Source organism: Homalodisca vitripennis, chromosome 3 (genome assembly GCF_021130785.1).
Source record: "Homalodisca vitripennis isolate AUS2020 chromosome 3, UT_GWSS_2.1, whole genome shotgun sequence".
Lineage (NCBI taxonomy): Eukaryota > Metazoa > Arthropoda > Insecta > Hemiptera > Cicadellidae > Homalodisca > Homalodisca vitripennis.
In genome coordinates, this window is record NC_060209.1 from 96,777,687 (window position 1) to 96,798,703 (window position 21,017).

The following is a 21,017-nucleotide window of genomic DNA, read 5'->3' on the forward strand; positions in this document are numbered from 1 at the left end:
ATGAAATGACTCTTCTTTTAGGCCCCTTCAGACATGGACAATTATTGAAGCCATTTGTGGCTGCCACTGTTCTATTCAGACAATACACAATCACACAGTGACAGTGGAGGGACAATTACTGTCACCCAAGTATTCTTTAACAAGGCCTACTGGCAACCACAATTGTCTGTGTCTGCAGGGACCTTAAGAGAAGAGAGCACGATATGGTATATAGATTGATTGATCAAAGATGAAGGAGAGGGTGTGGGTGTCAAGGTGTAAGATTGAACATGAGCATAAAAATATTTTTCAAAACTATTATGTCACAAAAATATGATGTATCTTAGAGCATAAAGTACGGAATTAACTTTACATAGTATTTGATCAAAATTTTTATCCAAGCTAATGCATCAAGGTTTTAATCTAAAAATTTGGTATTCTCTAGTTCCTCAATACTATTGTTATTTATGAAAATATGAGGTTCAAGTGTATTTCTATTTTGTTTTGTTGAAAAGTATGTAATTTTTTTGTCTATGTTTAATATTAAATCAGTGTCCAAAAAATACAGTTTGATACTTGACAAGCAACTGCATCAGGTTCATGTTGAGCCTTTGCTGATACTATGAGGTTTGAGTCATCAGCATAAAGACAGAGCTGACTTAAATCAATATTATGTACAGCCACAGGTATACCCTGAATATGGCAGGTGATCAGCAAGTGGTCCAAATTACATTATTATGGAACTCCATATTTTAATTGTTTTTTGTTTGATTAATATTTTGTAAGTTTGTTATTAGAAATTAAGAAATTCAACAATTTGTTATCAGTTACAAATATAGGATCTAAACCAACTGAGAGAATTTTATTTTATACGTAAAGATTGTAATTTATTTAGCAATTTTATTATAGGTTTTGTTAAAAGCCTTATGAAGTCTACGAATATTCCAGCAATTTTATATTGTTTTTCAACTGAAGTTTTTCCAAAACTATACCTACTTTCCAAATATACCTTGTAGTATGTTTTGCAAGGGTTGAAATAAAACAAATGTTTATACAAAAAAGATAAACATTATTCAATTTAAATACATATACAAACAAAAACATTAAGTTTGTAACTGAGAAATATCCAAGCTTACAGTTATAATTATATAACAATCCTATTTAAAAAATACATCTTTAAACAAAAATAATAATCACTGTAACATGAACCAATTACAGTTGTAGTTGTTGAGATGAGATCTGTTGAAGGCCAGCGATCTTACGGAGGGTGGATACTGGCACATGGTGACCTAGTTGTAGTTGCAGCATCAAAGAGTTGGACACCCCTTCTAAAACAATCAGAGAAATATTTGAAATATTGTCATTTTAAAAACTGATAATAGAACTGTCTTGAGAGAACATCATGGCTATCCTCTACCCTTCACTTTTATTTGATGGATTATAAAATTGACTTCCAGAATATACACCTTTTGCAATGAGTGCCGACTTCTTATAATTTTTATTTTGGCTCACCATGGAAAGGATATGTTAACTAAATACATAAACAATAGGTGGTCTGAAAGTCCTCTCCTGGAAAAGTTTGATCAATAGATCTCAAAAAATGGCATTTTATGACTATTATTAAACTAACATTATAACTATTTCAAATATTTTAAATTTCTACATTTTAAACAATTATAATAATACCAACAATATAAATAATGTTTTTTAACCGAAACCCTGTATTCAATTATTCAATATTTTGATACAAACACAGCATTTGCAAGTTTGATAATGTTTCTGTACTACTGTAGTTTCAATAATATAAGAAATTAAATCACATTTTTAGCCAGACACTTATATCTTTACAGCTTTTTTATTACATGTAATTACTTCAATACTTATTAATTAATAACAAACATTCCCCCGCTTCAATCGTTTCTGCAACAATTTTTTCACATATTTAACAGTTGCTAGAAGTTTGATGAGATATCCTCATGGCTTAAGCCTAAAGGCATAGAAAGTTTACTTTTGTAGAAATGCCTATTATATTTTAAGCAGTTTTTGTTTCTTTGTCAAACTCTTAATTCAACAATACTACCATGTTTTGAACCACCAGTTCCTACACTAGTTCTCGGGTCCCACCACATTCTATGAAGTCAGTGGCTATGACTTTTGCTTTCAAAATTATGTTAGTATATGTCTGTAATACTTATAATATGAACTGTAAACTTGACATATTGAAACAGAATTCAAATGCCATCTCTCCATATTAAAAATACTGAAATACAAACTTCTTATGGATAATATATTTATATGCTATTATTATATTAGATTATATTATATTCCCAAAGTAGAACATAAGCAAAGATTGTTTTTTTTTTTAGACTTTAACAATCTGTACATTTTCAGCATAATAAATTCAAATGTTTTTAAAAATGATCTGTGTTAAGAGACGTTTAAAATGAGGTGCCACACACCCCACCTATACATTAAAAAATTTCTCAAAAACAATCACCCTCCCAAACTTCAACAATTACCTCTTACAGATTTTTTGAGGGGTTCAAAATAATTTTATTGAATTCTTTGCCCACAAAATAGGGGAGGTTCAGTTGAAACGGAGTTTCAATCCTCACTTGTTACACCGCGACAATCAGTAGCCCAGGTGGTCTGATTCACCCTGTATAGGTAGACATTGAAAATACAAACTGTGAGCTAATGTTTAAAAAAACTACAGTAAATTGTTAATTTGATATCTATCTATGATTTTTCAAACAGAAAGTATAAAAATAACACATTTAGGCAATCGGTAACATGCGTATTGATGATGAGCTGTCGTCATCTGTAAATAGTATTATTGGAAGATTTGGTGGATTCAATACATCACTAGTAGTGATATTGTGAAATCAGGAAGTGTATTTATATACCACTTCTATTAATGTTATCAATTATTTTGTAATAAATTCTTTGAAAATATTGTTATTGGTATTAAGTGAGAAGAACAACAGAATTGAGAATTGTCAATCATGCTAAGAATCGATGACGAGTATGAAAACCGACCCACCCATAATGAAACAAACTTTTTAATAATGTAGTAATATGCAAGTTATACAGGTAGTTCAAAACCTAATGTGAACTGTTTTTACTGAATTTATATAATTTTGGGCTAAATTTATCTGTTAGAATATAATTGTTATTTAATAAATGTTCAATGTATTAATTGGTAACAAAATATAGGAATACTACCTGATAGTGCAGCAGCCAAAACATCTGGTGCAGGAAAGTCATGGAATGTGAGGTAAGTTGCAAGCTGCTGTAGTAAGCGAGGTTCACCCGACACTGGTTGACTGTGAATGTACTTCCATAGGGCATCAGACAGGTCTGTAAGTATACACAAGACATCAAGTGAAGGAAAGTTGCTGTGGTACACGAGGTTCACCCGACACTGGTTGACTGTGAATGTACTTCCATAGGGCATCAGACAGGTCTGTAAGTATACACAAGACATCAAGTGAAGGAAAGTTGCTGTGGTACACGAGGTTCACCCGACACTGGTTGACTGTGAATGTACTTCCATAGGGCATCAGACAGGTCTGTAAGTATACACAAGACATCAAGTGAAGGAAAGTTGCTGTGGTACACGAGGTTCACCCGACACTGGTTGACTGTGAATGTACTTCCATACAGCAACATACAGGTCATCAAGTGTACACTAATATCAAAGGGTTGGTGAAGGAAAGTCCTGGAATTTGAGGTAAGTGACAAGCTGCTGTCGTAAGTGAAGTTCACCCGACACTGATTGACTGTGAATGTATTTCCATAGGGCATCTGACTGGTCTGCATATGTTCACAAACATCACAGGGTTGATTTTACAATAATTCTAAGAGACATAAATGTATCATAGTATCTGGAATGTATTTTGCAAACTTTTGAATGTTCAATAAATGAAGACTGTTAAAAATATGTTAGTCATATGTAACTAAATTGACATTATACTCTATAAAGGAATTTGAGGAGATATATTTTAATGGACTTTGAAATAAATGATCTGTAGAAAAATAAGCAGGATAAATTTAATTACATTCAAGTTATGATTAACACTACTCTTGTACGAATGTAATAATTTTATTGAATAAAGATAATGAACTGAATTGAATCGCTAAACTACTTCCTGCATTATATGCTGAAACATTTATACATGATTGTATAATATTATTAATTAAGTAACAATACTAAGTATTATTTTGTTCTAATTGTACACTAGCACTGCTATCACTTTAGATTCACACTGACACAATTACGGTTGATTAGGCTTGTGTTTTGTGTTCACTGTGGTCTTGAACAATGTATAATAAATGATTTATGTTATCTCATTCCCTCCCTTTCTTCTATATATATATATATATATATATATATATATATATATATATATATATATATACTGTATTTGGTCTTCCGATCATATGTTAGTTTGCTTATTTAAACCCATATGTGACAGATACGGCCAAATACAAAATAATTGAATCGGAAAAAGTGAGCGCTCTGTGGTGTAATGGTAGCAAATTCACCCGGCAAGTGAAAGATCCGGGTTCAACTCCAGGCGGAGCAAGTACTTTTTGTGATTCAATGTTTATTGAAATTAAATAAGGCTATTGCCATTTATACAATTTAATGTAAATAAAAGTCGTTTGACAGGTATTTGGTCTTCCGATCATATGTTAGTTTGCTTATTTAAACCCATATGTGACAGATACGGCCAAATACAAAATAATTGAATCAGAAAAAGTGAGCGCTCTGTGATGTAATGGTAGCACATTCACCCGGCAAGTGAGAGATCCAGGTTTGACTCCCGGCGGAGCAAGTACTTTTTGTGATTCAATGTTTATTGAAATTAAATAAGGCTATTGCCATTTATACAATTTAATGCATATATATATATATATATATATATATATATATATATATATATATATATAATAGCAAGTACTTTTTGCGATTCAATGTTTATTGAAATTATATATATAAAAGAGTATGTTTGCATATATAACATTGATAGACTCAGAAATTATTTGACCAATCATTATGAATATATATATAATGTGTGTGTGTGCGCGCGTGTGCGTGTGCGTGCAACGTGCGTGTGTGTGTGTGTGTGTGTGTGTGTGTGTATCTTTCCACGGAGAAGGTTTGTATGCTATGCCCATTGACGTAACTCGCCATCAGACGGCGCTGCAAAACCAAAAAGTGTTCAAAGCACCTGCAATTACGAGACAGTTACATATTATATTAAATAGCCAAACACTATTTGAAGGCGTTAAGTTATTATGTATATTTGTCTTAAAAATAAATTTATGGTTGAACTTAAAGCTTGAGTGTTAGACTACTTCATATTAAAGTACGTGTACAATGACTATAAAAATACACAGATTTTCTTGATAGTGGCAACAAGGGAAACTCTAAATTAGCGTTGGAAATATAATTCACTTGAACCAGAAGTGCTCATACGCGGGCAAAGCTTACGAAAAGCATGCGAAGCTGCGGGAAATGGCTAGTTACTATACAGGGTGTACATAAAGTCCTGCACGGGTATAATATTTTCTGAACGATAACAGATAAATAAACAAGATTTGGTACATCAATACTAGACCTAAAAATCTACTTTTTGAAGGAAACTATCAGTTTTCTGTAATATCATGGGGACGTCCTGCAAGGAGTCAGAAGGAAATCTTAAATAGGAGCATAGGTCAATATGGACATCATTTTAAAGGGCTTGTCTAGCAGAGTTTAATGCCGCAAACCGCACTCAAAAAGATTGATCCAGTACAAAATGGCGGCTGTTCAAAGATTTTACTTGGTTACATTTTATTAGTAGCCATAACCCCAGTAAAGCAAAACTGCAACCAAATAAATACTGCAGCTAACTACTACATTATGCTGGTCAGTTGTACAGAAGTGAATTATGACATTAGTTATCCTCAAGGGTTATAAATTTGGTCCTAATATATTGATAACGGGGAAAACCTGATAACAGTAACAATTAGAAATCTCTTATCTTTGGGTCGCAGTTAGGACTTTCCTATTAGCCAGCCTATTCATAGTAGGCTATTCTAGTTTTCTTGTTTTAGTAGTGCTGTCCATCCATTTTATCAGTGCGCTTTAGTACAAAAGAGTTTGTCGTATTGCTTGTAGTTCTTCAACGACACTATGTCGCTTGACGAACGTGAACGTATAACACTTCTTGTGATGGTTGGTTGGGGAAATAACAGACGATCACACGAAGAAGCATGCCATTTATTTAATAACTACTTTCACGAGAGGCAGCCAATTTCTAGAACAACTGTAGGGAGAACTGTTCAACACTTTATGAAAACAGGAAGTGTTTCCGATCGTTATAGGTCGCTGAGATTTCTAATTGTTACTGTTATCAGGTTTTCCCCGTTATCAATATATTAGGACCAAATTTATAACCCTTGAGGATAACTAATGTCATAATTCACTTCTGTACAACTGACCAGCATAATGCAGTAGTTAGCTGCAGTATTTGTTTGGTTGCAGTTTTGCTTTACTGGGGTTATGGCTACTAATAAAATGTAACCAAGTAAAATCTTTGAACAGCCGCCATTTTGTACTGGATCAATCTTTTTGAGTGCGGTTTGTGGCATTAAACTCTGCTAGACAAGCCCTTTAAAATGATGTCCATATTGACCTATGCTCCTATTTAAGATTTCCTTCTGACTCCTTGCGGGACGTCCCCATGATATTACAGAAAACTGATAGTTCCTTCAAAAAGTAGATTTTTAGGTGTAGTATTGATGTACCAAATCTTATTTATTTATCTGGTATCGTTCAGAAAATATTATACCCGTGCAGGACTTTATGTACACCCTGTATAAACATCTAGCATGGCAACAGGCCGACCCCAGTGACCCGGTCAGTCGGAGAGATGTATTGAGCCAGAATGTCGAGATATTGATTGAATGATTGATTAAAGCTTTTTATTATGACACACGAAGTTAGGTCCATTAGGTCCTAACACTTAATCGAGATACTGGGTGGAAGAGTACATTGATAGGTCTAGTCTACTGCAGAAGATGAATGTTGGAGTTGGTGGTGCTCCCTAAATGTTACTAGCCTAGACATAAGGGCATGCCACACATGCCCTCTTTGACTGGACAGACTGGTACAGAGCTGACTTCTTCTTCCAAGGTGACATGACTGAGGTATGCTAACAGCAATCCTTCCTCATGGACGTTGACAAGAGAAAAGTTATGAAATGTGAGGTAAGTGACAAGCTGCTTCCCACCCTCAACTTTATCCATCCTGATATTCTCCGGAAGCAAGTGCAAAATATCGTTTTAGGACTAAGTACACTGATAGGTTTCTTAGTTTCTTGTCATAATAAAACAAAAAAAGATCGTGGATGGCCCTTATTAAGGTCAATATTAGTGACTTGTGGTCACTAATGTGGGGTGGATGGAGCTCCCCGTATTTGGATATAATGTATATGTAATAGATATTTTGTCTCAGATTTAGTCTGATGGAGGTTCGTAACCTGATCAGACATACTCATCAGAGTATGGACGTGATGGTCTGCCAGCCAGTCGATGGCTAATAGGACATCATACGCCGGGAATCATAGAACCACAATAGCTATGCCGATCTTTGAAGCCTGCTACTTGAGCACTTCAACAGAGGTTAAGGAGCTTACAGAAGCTATCAGTTGATCCCAGGACTGTACCTGACAAGATCATGGATTGATACCCAAGTTGGCAATTTAGCTCCAGGTCTAGTGTGGGAGTTCTAAAGGGGCACCAAGTTGTAAATATTAGGATTAAAGGAATAGAGCTCACAAGTATATGCTGTGCACACAGACTGTAATATAATATGTAATACAGCAAACCAGTGTTTCATTTTAACTGTGTTTCTCATTTTACTTTAGTGACCCAGGATAGAACCACAAGACTAGTGTGAGGTGGGTTTTTCCAATGAATAGAACTTTTGGAGGGAAATCCCCTCACACAATAAGTCTTGCTCTTTGATGAAGTCTGCTATATCACAGGTTATGCAAGGGCTAGAACCACTATCACACAATATATAAACAGATTACTTACAGCCAATAGTTATGGACGAACTAACCTCTGTTCTGCTCCCAGGACTCCAGTACAGTAAAGACTTGCTGTTTGATGGAGAGTGCCATGTCAGGGGATATGGAGGGAAGAGATCCATCGTCACATGGGGACTGTCCATGGGCGATCATCAGCTTCAGCTGCCACACCAGGTGTCCACAAGGTGAGCAATACAGATTCTGAATAGCCTAAACATACACCAAGTATTAATTTTATACTTTCAGTTATCAAGGTCTAACTTATAGTGTAATTTCAGTTATGTATTTACCTTGATGATTGTTATCCAGATGGGTATGATGGACAACTTGTCATGAGTGACACACTCGTATACGATCTTGGTGAGGAAGTGCATCACTTGAAGCTCTCCGCGACTCTCCGTCGCAACACTGGTGCCCTCAGGCTGTTCCAAGAAGTAATGGGCAAAGTTAACCGTGCTTGGATCCGAGGAGAAGGAAAATATTGAGTCTGCCTGTGAAGCAAAGTGAATTAAACTCCTTGTTCCTTTCATATTATTTATACAATACACAAAATTAAGTTGTGTACAAAATTAAATTACTACATTAAACAATGTTATGTTAAATATTATAATTTTTTCAAGTCATTTTGTTGGGTGGGCTTCAGCAAAACCTTTTAGTCAGCATAGACTTAAAATTTTGTATATACTGACCCATAGATCGTCATTTGTATATAGGCAACATCGAGTTAGGTGATGTTGCATGTCAATTCATGGATTTTGACTGAGCATTAGTGAAAGTTATAACAATTGGTCTTATAGAAACTATGATGCCAGCAATAAAACTGCAGAACAAACAAATTTGTAAACAAACTGAGCACAGCCATTTGACATATTTACATAGTAACACATGTAAATGAGGTTAATATTTGCACAAACTTTTACCAGAGTTAACAGTCCAGGAATACTGTTATCCTAGCAGAAATACATTTTATGTGTTAAGCCAACTACACACTGTTTTCAGAGCTTCTTAACATAGCATAGCGCAATGCAAGCTGTGCTTTATACAAGAATTCTTTACTCAACTCAAGGACTTTAATAGTAAAATCTATCAAATTTTTACATAAAAATAATGATTTCAGTATCTTTAATCTTATTATTTGATATATATATACTAACAGACTATCAAGTAAATATACATACAGGCACTGTCCACGCCACAGCTTTGTCTGTTGTTAGGGTTTGAGCAAGGAGGCTGCGGAACCCATAAGGGTCTTCAATGTAAGACAAACAACCAGCCCTCTGCTTAACACCCACACATCCTGTCAGTATACTCCTGTCAACACAGCATATTTGTTACAATATACATACAGACACTGCACAAGCCCTGGCAGGTGTGGGTTTGAGCAGAAATTAAACAGAACCTTGTTTTGTTCTTCACTTATCCTCAATGTCAAAAACCATACAGGTCTGCTGGTTGATCAAGAACACTGTAGAATACCTAAGGAAGGGTCTTCTGTCAACACAGCATGTCCACTAACAGTGACACATTCTACATTATTCACTATCACTGGGTTTTGTTTGGCAAGGAGACAAGACAGAGTTTTTAGTTCCCATGTTATGAATTATGCGTGACACATTTACATCTTGTATTAATCATGCAGTTTGAAACACATATGCAAGTCTAAATTTTTCAATAGTTATGGAATTTTTAATCGCATATCAGTGCCTTAATTATGTAATGGAATGGTAAAACGTTTTAAATTTTAATATTTTATTACTTATTCTATTTGCTACATACAATACTTAATTACTTGGAACAATGTATCTTGGATTTGTATAATTTTATTATATTTTTACTGTTAATTATTTATATCAGTTTGGATTAGGATAAATTAAAAGTATCCAGGTGGGTTAATATAGTAAATAAAGATGGGTTAATTTAGATTCAAAACTAAACTTTGGAACTGATAGTTTTTAAAACTTCTAGATTGTTTAACTTTAATCTGATACTGATAGTTATAAACTGTATAGTGACCGGTTCTGTTGATTCTCAGCTAAAAATAAATCAAAACCACAACAAAAATGCTAAAACTAAAAATTGTGTTAAAGTGTAGACATTAAACAGGATGACTTACTGCAATTGATTCCAGTTCTTCTCTCTTCTGAAGGTGACTCTCCAATAGCGGTCATCCTGAACTCTTACCTAGCAATAAAACATTTTAAAATTTCTCTGCCAACCAAATAATGAGCTGGAATACTAAATTAGTTACTATTTATTTGTAATTATAACCAAAGTTTACATATAATTATGCTGATGACAATTGAACTGTCAATATGTCTTACATAAACCCTTGAGGATGCTTTTAAACCCCTCATACACTCAGAAAAAAAGAAAATATTGTTTTATTTTATTTTATATAATTTTACAGTTTACAACCAGGTAAAACATTCTTAATACAATAATTCTGATACCTCATTGTGGAGAGCTATCTTCAATCAGTAAATGAGACTCACTGTATACACTTAAAAACTAAGAATATATTTTATTCATTAACACTTTTTTTTATTTTAAACTTATACCTCTAAAGCTTTCACCTTCTTCCCGCTCTCCTTACAAAATTTAAACCCAGACACCAATATTAATTTATTTACTTGGGTTTTAACATTTTCTAGGCTGCTGAATCAAAATATATTATTTTTTAAACTAAAACCCATGGGGCTAGATATTGACCTTCTACACTCCTCAATACTGAGGAGAATTACTTCACATTCGCTATTTACAAAAAAGTTAAAACATAATATAGTAATGTTGTGATTTTTGGATGCTGATTTAAAAATCTTTTTCTTTTCATACTATACCCATAAGAAACAGAGAGCCCCATTTCCAGGATACAGATTAAACTTCTAACAGTGGATCTTTTCTTCAATTTTAATAATTAACTTAAAATTGCTAGTTTATACGTTATACCTGTATTTTATCTTTAATTCCTCCCTGTAAAACAAGGCAACGGATACTGTAACTAAACTTCCATTTTATTTTTGAAATTTAATTTGATATCTAAATATTTTTATATTGCTTGACTGTAATCCCAAAAGTATATGAAAGCTTACTGAAATATTTCTAATGGTACATACAGCTGAAAGCTATTTCGTTAGCATGTGGTTAGCATAGTCTTACTGGTAATTAAAATACAACAGTTCATCATATTATTTTTCTTTAAATCCCAGAAGCTTGAAAAAAGGTAAATTTACACAAAGTAATTTTGTGCTGTTACTAAATAAAATTATATTAATAGTACAGTAGAACCTCTCATATCCGACCTCCACATAACTGATTCCTTGGTGTATCTGACCTGGAGTCTATCTGCTTATTTCTAATATCATGCAATAACATGAAGCGTGTCCAGACTTTTCAAATTTTCATCAATTAGTTACTGTATACACATCACTTCTATTTTTAGCTAAAATTATTTAACAAATCTCTATACATAATTATATTACTGTACTTTATATACTGAATTATATTTCATGTAAAACATACAGACTTTTTTTGTTCCTCGGGTTAAACGACTTTTTGAAATTCCAACCACGGCTCGGTCTCGCCATGATCAGATATAAGGGATTCTAATGTAATTAAAAAATACTTTTGGTGCTATACTTCTTTCATTACTAACTTCTTTAAGGTATTTGAGTTCAGGTAAGATGCAAGGAGCCTTGAGAGTGAATTCTTGACTCTGGTAGTGGCTGGAGTCAAGGTACACTATAGTGATGTGGGCATAACACAAGCTGCCTGTGTCAATATCACGAGGCAGCAACAGGCGAGACTCTGCTGCAAGGACATACAAGTGGCGCAGCGCTTGCAGGTGGTATCTGTACATTATAAATAATCTTAATTTGTTATTTGAGTTACTGCTGTATGTACTAGTTTGATTTTAACCCAATAAAAACAATGTTAAATTTCAAACTCTTTAACGACCTTCTTATTTTTTGTCATAAAATTATGGGAGATATCTTACTACAAACATATCATTAATAAGTATTCAAACAATTTTAACAAGTTTTTCTATATTTTACGTGGTCATTAAAAAATCTCTAACATTTTCATTTAAACCTGTAGATCATCATTTAAATATATTTTTACTAATACTTTCATCAACTTTCTTGGTTGGTAAACTGTATAATTTACAGTAAGAAATAATTTTTCATCTAATATATCTACCATTTTATTTGATGATTCGGTTATTTATCATAAATGTTCCTGTAAACTCTTACAAGAGCTAATTCACAAACTGATAATAAAGACGTCCGATACGTCTTTGAAATATATTATTTTAGCAGTTCCTTATTGCAAAAATAGAAAGAAAAAATATATCACTGAAGCGGATAAAATGTTATATCAGTTTTCTGTCACTACTGACCGATTTCCTAAACAGAAATCTGTCTCTCTCCCTCTCTCACACAACGGCAGAGTTTGCTATAGCCACTTTCACATTGTATAGGCTAGTTGAGTTTGTGCTGATTGTAACAAGTGTTCTGTGATTTGTGTATAATAATCTTACGTAACTGTATGTTATAAAGGGTTGTGATATTTTTGTTTGTTTGTGTAGTCTACAAATAAAACTATTTGTTATAAATAGATTTATTTGTCTGGAAAAATTGTCATTCTGTTGAAACAATTGTTAACCCTAGTTTTTCTGAAACTACACAACATTCATTTAGCTTCGAGTAATAACTATAGTTTATTAATTACAATTCCTAATGATTTATAGTTACATTATAATTAATTTCTATAAAAGTATTTACAGAAATTAACATGATATTCTGTAAGCCTAGACTTACCTTAAAACTTTACCAAAAAACTGGCATAATATTTTGTGGTACATTATGAACCATAATTATAATTTACCATGCTATTCATGTAACTTGATATTAGAAGTAAAAATCCTAAAAATGGTTTTATAGTGACTCAATTACGTATTCTAAAGGGTTTTATTGTTCTGAAAATATTTTATTGTGTTACTTCAATAAGCTCTTGTTATGTGTTTATTTTTGCCCAGTATCAATAAATATTATATGTCCTTCACAACATTATAGTAGATGTGAACAGAACTTAGTTTTTTATGTTTTATTTTGATGTTACAAGTTATAACAATTCAAGTGAAATTTATTTAATGTACAGGCATTTACATATTAAGATATCCCTCAGTAATTTATTAAGTATTAATTTGTTGCATTTTCTTTTATTCAAAGTATTGTAAACAGAGAATATACATTCAAAAATTCAATAATAAGATTTTTTAAGTAAAGGCCTGCAAAGTGTTTTCTGAAAGAAAAATTTTAAAACTGGATTTTCTGCTCACTTCTGAGATTATACTTCATTGAAAACTTCAAAACCAAAAATGATATCTAAATTTTAGCCTAATTTGTTAGACCTGTTGTCATTGCTGTGCGTGGGGAATTTGGGGAAGAAGGCTGTGAGCAGAGCGGCGATGGCAGGGGGTGAAGTGCTGAGAGTGTAGCGTCCACCGCCCAGGAATAGCAGACCCAAGGCCATGTGTGTGGCAAGGTGAGAGCCATAGGTGACTGTGGGTTGGCCAACACGAGAATGCAAGTACCGACACACTCGCATAACTTCCAGGTCTCCAGACCCCGCCATCACCTGAGGTCAGAGACAGTTTGATAACCGTTTCTTCAAGTATTGATACCTATTTAACATTTCTAAATGAACTAAGTAAAGAGTGTGGTAAAACTCACTCTTTTTCAATAAATATGGTTTTACTTTCAAATAATAATAAAGGAAAATTATTAATTACAATAATATATTTATACCTTAGATAACCAAATTTAATAAACTGTAAAACCATAACAAATTATGATGAAATTGAGAAAAGCGTTAATTGTACACTTAGCAGTGAGTTCTGTTGTGAATTTGGTGAACCAGTTAGTTGCCAATTTGCAGCAGTGGTGTAACAACTTTAAAACCTTACAATGGCCAGAAAAATTAGAATGAAGCTGTATAAGTTAAAATGGTGGACTTTGACAAACTTGACACCATTTTGCAGTTATGAGAAAACATGATGAATCATTAAAATTTACCATTGCCAAAGAAATTATGATGACGTTGAGACAGGCCTCGATGGTAGACTTGCCAGCGAGTTCTGCTATAGACTTGCTGGACAAGCTTGTCACCATCTTACAGTAGTGTAACAGCGTGGTGAATGCTTCATTGTTGCAAGAGCCCGCAAACCGCAGACCCATCGCCATACAAGCCCCCGCCAAGATGTTACAATAGGCTTGACTGAAAGAGAATACTAGTCACTTACTCATATCAGTACACATATTTTAAAGGTAACTTCCAGTTATCATGATCCAGTGGTCAGAACATGTCTCAGAAATTATAAAATATATATATTTTAGATTATTTGAAAATTCAATCGATAAAGAAAGAAAAAGAGCTTCTTAAATGTAGCTTTTTATTCAGAATCCAATAGCTTTACAGCTTTATTAGATCCATTAATTTAAATATGGCATACCATAACACATCTATCAATAATAAACTTTCAGCTAGTAAAATTTGAACCGTTTTGAGTAAAAGTGATTGAAAAAAGTTAACACCTTGTTTCAATTCAGTTAACACTAGTTTATAAAAAAAGTTACTATACTTTTATTGCTGTAGTAACATAGTAACAACACAATTTGACTGTAGAAAGTAGGAACATTTTGTTAGGAAGAGGAAGACAGGTAGTCTGAAGAACAAATCGGAGGTAATCATTTATAATTTACCAGGTAGTAGCATTAAACGTAATGTTCAGAATGAACAGTAAGGGATCTAAGAATAAATTAAACAACAGATGATAGACCAAAGTTATTGAATGGTTAACTTACCATTTTATAAAATAAAAATGTATACATGAAATTAACTACAAAAGATAAAAAAGTTGGAATGTTGTGTAGTTATTATTACAAATTATATATACTAATATAATTTTAAATAAACCATGAAACTGAAAAGTTCCTGATTAATACAAATTAGCTATCAGCATTGCAACATTCAAAAAGTACAAACTAGATATTTTAATGTTTTTAAAAATTGGTTTCATAAGTATTTAAAGCTACTGTTTGACATGAGATTTGAAAGCTCACTTCATTGTCTCAAGGTCAACGTTGTCGGGCAGTGAGCCAGGATGTGGTTTAACTAGACAGTAGGGCCTGATGGTGGACGGGACATGGGACTCCACCCACGTAGTCGTGGGCTGGATCTCCTGCCACATGACCAGTCCACGTGCCACCATGCGTAGCAATAGTGCGTCAGGACACACAAAATCCAGCATGTATTGTGTGTCTGGCGCGTTCATCCAGTTCGCCACAGCCCTGTACATACACAACCATTTACTTTATTTGAGCCAAGCACAAACAATTCAAATTCATAAAGATAATAAAAGATTGCAACTACATACAAATGTTTTAGCAACTGAAGACAGAAATTATTTAAAGTATCTGATATTATAACTTGGAGACTTGCAATTGACTCGCTGGTGTCTTTTACCTGTTACCAGTGTTGAAGTACATCATGCCCAGGGCCAATGTAGCACCTGGAGATGTTACAGCAATGTTGACACAGTCTCCCTCTCGGATCTGGTAACTTGGAGACTTGTACTTTTCTTTTTGTGATCCTGTAAAAAAAACTCCCTTGTAATCTAAATATGAATTATTAGTAAAACTGTCTAGCACAATTATAAATGAAATTTTTTTTTACATTTTAAACCAAATTTTTGTTAAGTAATTTAAATTTGGCAAAAATTTCTTATTGATTTTCGTGATCTTTTTTATTCTACAGAAAACCATTAAAATCTTGTATTTTTCCATGACATTATTAGATGATGTGATGTGAACAAGTCTGTCAGTACAAAGAAGTAATGTGATGATTGTTCACTAATATAAAATGTGTTTGAAAAGTTTGGAAACATCTTACTATTTTATAAACCATAGGAAATAAAATCTATGAACTCCGCATAGTGTAATACGGCTATCTTAACTAATTTTTTTGTGCAATAACCATCTTATGCCTACATTGGGGGACGATCCATGGAGAGTGCAATATAAATCTTAAATGTAAGCATGGATCAAGTCATACCTTATAGCATTTACTAGAGTTACATGCCACAAACTGTGTCTCAAAAGGTTGATCAAATCAGAAATGGCAGTGTTTAGAAGAAAACTACTATCAATAAATAATTGTGGAAAACATCCATTATTTACACAACTTAGAATAATAATTAATAAAATATAAAATAATAGATTGCTGTTTAAAGTGCTGTCTTTCTGTCGGTTAGTTATATGCCACCCCATGGTTAAAACCTTGCAGAATACAATACACCACGAGGTATTCGTTATCAGCTGTTAATTATTAAAAACATTTTAAAAAGTGTTTTGTTGTATAATTTGTCATGTGTTGATAATGTTGTTCTGTTTAAGTACATTTTGTGTTTACAATGTATCTCAGTGAAATGGAAAGTATACTCTACTCATGTGAAGGAGGTATGGTTGTTGTGTACAATCTTATGAAAAAGTTCCTCAAATTGAAATCTACTGCATTCGAAACAATACAACCTTTTGAGGAGACTGGCAGTATTAAAGATCATTAAAGAAGTGGTAGACACTTATCCTATATGAATCAAGGCAAATCCTTAGAAATACTTCAAACACTTCTCAAAGAACCTACATCATCCATAAAAAATACTGATTTAGACCATGATATAAAAGGTTACTGTGATTTGGTTCAAAAGCTTGATGATTTTCAACCGAAGACTTGTATTCTGTAAAATAATTAAGACCAAGTATAACCACCTAACTTCTTAGTTAATTTTATGTTTTCAGAAAAAAACCACCTTTACTCTCAATGAAAAAGTAAGTAAGCATAACAGATGTCATTTGAGTGATGAAAATCATCATTGGATGAGGGGGAGCCAAACCCAGAGACCCGGGAAAGTTAATTTGTGGTCTGGGACTGTTGATAATCACATTGTTAGGCCTTTCATAATGAATGGAACTTTGAACGGGGATTCTTACCAATTACAGCTGATCAATTTTATTTTACCGTCTTTATGAGCTTTGCTAGAACAGAATTTTAATAGGCTATGATTTCAGCAGGATGGTACAGACATGAGCAATGCTGGACATAGAATTTCAACATTGTTGGACAGAAGATAGAAGGGGAAATAGTGTCCACCTAGATTGCCTGATCTAAACCCTCTAGATTATTTCTTATGGGGATAGTTTAAACATAAGACAGCTAACACAGCACATCATGCAAGAAGCTCAACGAATATCTCCTGGTATATTACAAACTGATATTCAAGCATTTTACCACATGGTGGCACACTGCTAACCAACAAAAGGACATAACTTTGATCACTGTAAGAACTTCTACAATTATTACTGTCTGTTGTTTTATGCTTTATTAATTGTTATTCAAAGTTGCTGTTGTATATATAATAGATGTTTTCCAAAATTATATACTGATAGTAGTTTTCTTCTGCACACCACCATACCCGACTGGATCAACCTTTTGAGGTGCGGTTTACAACATTAACTCTACTTAATGGAACTTTATAATAATGACTCAACCCATGCTTACATTTAAGACTTTTACGAAACCCTTCATGGACCAAACTCCCAATGTAGACATTTGATGGTTATTGCATAAAAAAGTAAAACTCTGTGCACAGTTTATAGATTTTATCTTCAATGGTCTAAAAAATATCAAGGCGTTTCCAGACTTTTCAACCACATTGTATATGTGCATGAACATGTCTGCCCTTGCATGTTGTAATGTATCTACTCCCAGATCAGAAAACCGTTAAGCCCTCCAACAATGCTACATTTTGCAACATAAGGACAAAGCCTCCTACATATGCTAAGGTCTGTCTCTAGGTATAAAACATTCAATAACCAAAGACAACAACACAGTAAATGTATATATTTCCATTACCAGTTCCAAAAAGTAGCCAAAAAGTACGATGACAGCACAAAGCAGAGAACAATATAAAGCAGCTAGAGATGATTAGACTTTAGCACAAGTCAAGGTGAATGCCCAGAAGATGATTAATCTGATTTTTACAAAACTCTTTTACTTTGTGATCCAATTTTAGCAATTTTATGACGTTAGCACAAAAATAACTTTGTTGTAAATATATTGTACAATAATACAACAAAATTATTATTATCAGTTGAAAATAACAAACAGAATTGAACTGCATACCTGTTAGAGGACGCTTATGGCCGCCCACCATGTAATAGTGGAGGGTATCAGCAATGCCAATATCACCAAGACTGCTGATGTCTCCACCTCGTCCCAGCACCACCATGCCCAGCCCCAGGCCAGCAGCTAGAGCATATGATTCTCGATCCACACTGTTCTCCATCTCCGGTCCAGGTGGCCTCCCTGTGTATACAACATTTGTACTGCTCTCCAGGATAGGTATTTAGAGACATTTCCCGATTGCACATCTTGTAAGATAGGTATTCAGTAAACCTATCCACAATCGTACAGGCCAGTTAATCAGTAAATTTCCAAAATCTCATAGAGGCTAATCATCAGCAACCCTTCTAAAATGATGCATCTTGCTACTAGACATCATACTAGATCTACTATAATCCTGCAGAGTCTAAATCATAAGTAAGCCTTTTAAATGCTGCATTTTATAGGCTAGGCAATCAATAAGGTCTCCAACAGAAGTTAAATCGTCAGTAAGCCTTATAAAATGCTACATCTTACAGACAATCAATAAGATGCCCTACATCATACTGTTTTGAAATTTTAAATAGGTAAGCTAGTACACTTATATTTTCATTTCATGTAATTACTATGACTTTAACAGTATAGGGCATTTGAAAAAGAACTCCCTAGTTTTATGTATAAATTTAATGGTGAAATGAATGAAAACTACAATAACAAGTACTTACAATGAACGATACTGGAGATGTGGTCAAAAAACCGGAATAGTTCATTTACTCCCAGTTCTGTTGGAATGGTTAACTAACCGAAGCAAGAAAGTCCCGGCACAGTTAAGCAAATCAACTATGGTGGTAATGTTCCGGTTCTGATCTAGATGACAATATTTCTAGTTGCAACCTGCCACTGAACTGAACTGTATAGAATTTAGAACCTAGAGAACCTTAATTTGGGATTGATAGTGGTCATTAGGCTTAATCCCTAAAAGCTTTTGTATAATGTAATATAAATCCTAAAGACACTATTTTATTTCAATATTCTAGTTTACTTTTTCAATGTGTTAGTGTTTAATACTGTTGTGTTTGGAACTGTCTCGTGGTACTAGTTCTGAGTGTAGAACATTCTGTTTGGAACAATATCAGTTCCAGAACGGCCTGACACACATCTAAACAAGACTGCCCTTCTAGTATTCTTCCTAAGACTACTTAAAACATCTGAACGGCAACATTTTTTTATTTGGTTGATAAAATGATCATCCTTTTTCTATTTCATTATCCTGAATTAAATAAAGTAATCTTACCATGAATAAAGTAAAAGTAGAATATATTTTTAAACTACTGTAAGTGCAGTCAAATTTTGTTCTGATTAGAATAATAATGTCTTTTAGAGTGACTACATTGAGTATAGATTCTTACGTGATTCTATAACTGTTTATGAGATCAAAAATTCAAATTTTAATATTAAAACAACTGTAAAGTAGGGGATATTGCTATAAAGAACCCTGACATCAATGTTTATAGACTAAAGTAAAATACACTTAAAATTCTAGATACTTACTAAAAATACAGTTTTTAATACAACTTTTTTGGTAAAATGTGTAAATTACCTACACAAAAACAGAAAAAACAAATTAGGCAATATTATTACCCATTTCGGAGAGTAGAATTTCCGTCATATGTCTGTGAGCAGTGCCCTGGTAAACAAGCCCTATACTGAGTAGTGCTGCGACCTGTACATTTTGGGCAATGTCCAACTCCACAGACGTTGGTGGTAGTAAACTCTCTACGTGGAGACTTAGCATCTTGGTAGTAGCCAAGTCCATAGTACCTATAACCAACAAACTAGATGGTTAGTTCTTTATACTGCTTTTCTTATCTGTATCATATGATGTTTTCTACAGTTTTTGTCTAACTTTGTAAATACTTTGAAAACATTGCTGTGTGTTTAGACACTTTGTGCAGTTTAAGCTTGAGTTTTGAAGGCTTCTTAGTTATATAAAAGTTATACTTTGTTTCTTAATTTGTTAAATTTCGTGTTTCAGATTTTAAAAATGTTTTTTCTTATATATTTGAAAACAAAACAAACTGTTAACATTTAGTATTATTTTTCATATTTATAATAAACCATAAAATGTTTTCATATATATTTTGCTTTTTACAAACCCTTACCAAAAATTAAAATGAAATAAAATATGTCATAAAATTTAAGAATGCTTACTGATATTACTAATTTTATGATGCTTGCCGTTCTATACTGAGAAAATCTGTACCTGCTCACTCAGGGCAATGTCCAGTTCTGTCAATCATAAACACTGAGCTATTCTTACATAATTTCAATCTCTTGGACTGCCCTAAACATTAAATCTTACTGTCTCCACCTGTCACTAGAGAAATCTTCCACATAATAGTAAGGATATAAGAGGAGTGGTCTTAAGATTACTGTAGTGATTCGTTTTTTTATTGTGATATTAACATTTTAATTATAAATAAATATGATGGAAAAGTGATTTTAAAGATATATCTTTGCAGCAACACACAAATCTGATAAATAAAATACTACTAGAAATATAGTACAAAGTCATGTATTAATTGAAGATTGAAGAACAGAAATTAGTTACCTCGTTTAGTAGTAGATATCCCCAGCAAGATACTGATACTAGTCATCTCGTGACATCTATCAAGATACTTTGTACTGAGATACACTATATTACAATAAAACAATCACAATCGAACACCTTCCATT

The 21,017-nt window shown here is 33.3% G+C and overlaps 1 protein-coding gene across 3 annotated transcripts in view; it reads right to left on the bottom strand.

The window, feature by feature from the left end:
- Positions 1-1,027: 1,027 nt before the first annotated feature.
- Positions 1,028-21,017, bottom strand: part of LOC124357208 (anaphase-promoting complex subunit 1) — an 82,890-nt gene continuing 62,900 nt past the window's right edge. For 2 of the 3 annotated variants that reach the window (XM_046808749.1, XM_046808750.1), the window contains exons 25-37: positions 19,923-20,102; positions 18,303-18,485; positions 15,588-15,714; positions 15,185-15,412; positions 14,138-14,339; positions 13,474-13,700; positions 11,716-11,911; positions 10,177-10,244; positions 9,242-9,374; positions 8,354-8,554; positions 8,096-8,273; positions 3,205-3,339; positions 1,028-1,307 (exon numbers count right to left, since the gene is read on the bottom strand). In XM_046808749.1, coding sequence (XP_046664705.1) covers positions 1,192-1,307; positions 3,205-3,339; positions 8,096-8,273; positions 8,354-8,554; positions 9,242-9,374; positions 10,177-10,244; positions 11,716-11,911; positions 13,474-13,700; positions 14,138-14,339; positions 15,185-15,412; positions 15,588-15,714; positions 18,303-18,485; positions 19,923-20,102 — 2,174 coding nt within the window. In that variant the 3' untranslated portion in view covers positions 1,028-1,191. Of the gene's footprint in view, positions 1,308-3,204; positions 3,340-3,363; positions 3,552-8,095; positions 8,274-8,353; positions 8,555-9,241; positions 9,375-10,176; positions 10,245-11,715; positions 11,912-13,473; positions 13,701-14,137; positions 14,340-15,184; positions 15,413-15,587; positions 15,715-18,302; positions 18,486-19,922; positions 20,103-21,017 lie in introns of those variants that run through there. The other variant, XM_046808751.1, reaches the window with a different exon arrangement.